This window comes from Aedes albopictus, chromosome 1 (genome assembly GCF_035046485.1).
Source record: "Aedes albopictus strain Foshan chromosome 1, AalbF5, whole genome shotgun sequence".
Lineage (NCBI taxonomy): Eukaryota > Metazoa > Arthropoda > Insecta > Diptera > Culicidae > Aedes > Aedes albopictus.
This window is the reverse complement of record NC_085136.1, coordinates 318,357,663-318,360,220: the sequence shown is the minus strand read 5'-3', so window position 1 is coordinate 318,360,220 and position 2,558 is coordinate 318,357,663. Positions and strand designations below refer to the sequence as shown.

The following is a 2,558-nucleotide window of genomic DNA, read 5'->3' as shown; positions in this document are numbered from 1 at the left end:
ACATGAACCGCCCGTATCGTAAGGCAGGTGAATAAGGCGATCCATCTCTTGACGTTGCTTCGTCCAAATTTTACCAAAAATGGACCAAAAAAGTCAAGTCCTACGTAGGAGAAAGGGCGGACATATGCAGCAAGTCTTGCTGGCGGCAGAGGAGCCATCCGAGGAATACAGGGCTTCGCTTTGTCGATTCTGCACCGCAGGCAATTTTGGGTCACCTTTTTAACCGTAGGGCGCAATCGCGATACGTGGAAGCGTTGACGTACTTCGTTAACAACAGTCTCAAAATTAGCGTGACGGTATTTACGATGGTATTCGTCGATTAGTAGTAGTGTCAGCCGATGTTTTGGTGGAAGTATGATGGGGAACTTCATAGATAGTGCCACCTTGTTAGCTGTTTTAATACGACTATCCACTCGTAGAAGCCCTTGCTGATCCAGGTATGGACATAACGAGTGAAGATCGCTTGATGGTTTTATTGGAGATCTTCGATCAGCTGCCAATGCTGCCATTTCGTCCGGAAACACTTGCCACTGCACCGATCGGAAAAGTGTGATTTGCGCTTCCTGTAGTTCCTCCTTGGTGAGTATTCCTTGACGTATTGGTACACCGCTGCACTTCAGTTTAAGATTATTGGTGAATCGCAGGGCATAAGCCACAGTCCGCAGCACACGCTCCCACTTAGAGAATCGTTGATAATCGATTTCTAATCCAGGTACAACGACCTCACGATGAACGTGACACGGACGGAGTTCTTCTTCTGTTGCAGTAGTCGTAGAGATGAACTTCGAACTGGGCCATTTCTTCTCGGGTCTGCGTAGAAATTCCGGCCCTTTAAACCACTCACTTTCTGCTTGCATGCAAGGTCCTTTACCCCACTTTGTAGCCGCATCTGCTGGATTAATCTTCGTAGGCACCCACCTCCATTCATCTGCATCAGTCAGCGTAAGAATCTCTCCGATCCTGCAGGCTACGAATTGCTTGTAACGCCGGTGATCTGCATGTATCCAAGCCAGAACAGTCGAAGAATCACTCCATAGAAATCGTTTCGTAGTAGTTATCGTGTGCGTGTCGATAACGAATCGCATCAGCCTTGCTCCCAATACCGCTGCTTGTAGTTCTAGTCTTGGTACTGATAAAGGTTTCAGGGGTGCAACCTTGGCTTTGGCCGCAACCAGGGCGCAATCCGGCATTGTGCTTGCTGTTACTATTCGGAAGTAAGCGACTGCCGAGTAGGCAAGCTCACTTGCATCAACAAATATGTGGAGTTGTAGTTCTTCATAGCTACTCATGGTAGCTTGCCGAAAGTAACAGCGAGGTATTCTAATTTGGTCGATTGTTTTCACCGCATTGATCCATTTCATCCAGCGATTCCAGATGTCGTCACCAACGGGCTCATCCCACTGCGTTCCAACTCGCCAAACATCCTGAAGGAGGATTCTGCCATGCACTAAGACCGCACTGAGTAGACCCAGTGGGTCGAAAAAGCTCATGAGGCATCTCAACATTTGTCTTTTGGTAGGTTGTACGTTGCTGTCCATCAGTTGTTGTATATCTTCTTTCAGTTCAGTAGAATAGCACAGAACATCATCTCTCGTATTCCATAGCATTCCCAATACGCGTTCGCATTCCGATCCTTTGTCCAGGAACAAATTTTTGGTTTCATCTGTGCTGCTTTCTCCCAGACCTTCCAGAACCTGTTTTCCGTTGGTGAGCCAATTTCTTAACTGGAATCCTCCTCGGCTGTGGATCATCCTAACTTCCTGTGATACTCGTAGCGCTTCCTCTTCATTCTCGAAACTATCCAGGTAGTCGTCTACATAATGGTTGTCTACGATTGCCTGGACTGCCTTCGGATAACGATCGGCAAACTCTTCCGCATTCTTGTTTTTTACAAATTGTGCTGAAGCTGGCGATGATGATGACCCAAAGGTTGCTACGTTCATAAGAAAGATTGTAGGCGGCCTGGAGGGATCTGTCCGCCACAAAAATCGCTGGGAATGCCTATCTGTTTCGCATATTTCAATCTGGTGAAACATTTCTTTTATATCGGCTGAAACGCCAATCGAGAACTGCCGAAATCTTGACAGAACCGCCGACAACGACGCCAACTGATCTGGTCCTTTCAATAGAAGGGAATTCAGTGATATCCCCTCAACACTGGCAGCAGCATCCCATATGAGCCTTACTTTGCCCGGTTTTTTGGGATGAACTACTGCTCCCAGTGGCAGATACCATACCCGCCTGGGATCAGCACGATCGAGTTCAGCTTGAGTTGCTGCCCTTGCGTAACCTTTAGCTTGATACTCCACTAGTTGGCGGTGGATGTTTTCTTTCAGTTTCGGGTCACGATTCATCCTCCTCTCGAGGCATTCGAGTCTCTTCAACGCCATATTAAAACTATCAGGGAACTCGATTATGTCGTACTTCCACAGAAGCCCTGTTTGGTATCGCCCGTCTACCCTTTTTGTGGTTTCCTGGAGAATCATCCGGGCCCTTTGATCGTCTGTTGATTCCAACGCCACCTCTGATTTCGCCCCAACGTCTTCCACGGTTGGGAA

General features: G+C 47.7%; 1 protein-coding gene across 1 annotated transcript in view; it reads right to left on the bottom strand.

The window, feature by feature from the left end:
• Positions 1 to 2,354, bottom strand: part of LOC134292186 (uncharacterized) — an 11,609-nt gene extending 9,255 nt beyond the window's left edge. The window contains exons 1-2 of the mRNA XM_062861096.1: positions 2,187 to 2,354; positions 264 to 1,880 (exon numbers count right to left, since the gene is read on the bottom strand). Coding sequence (XP_062717080.1) covers positions 264 to 1,880; positions 2,187 to 2,354 — 1,785 coding nt within the window. The remainder of the gene's footprint in view (positions 1 to 263; positions 1,881 to 2,186) is intronic.
• Between the last annotated feature and the right edge of the window lie 204 nt (positions 2,355 to 2,558).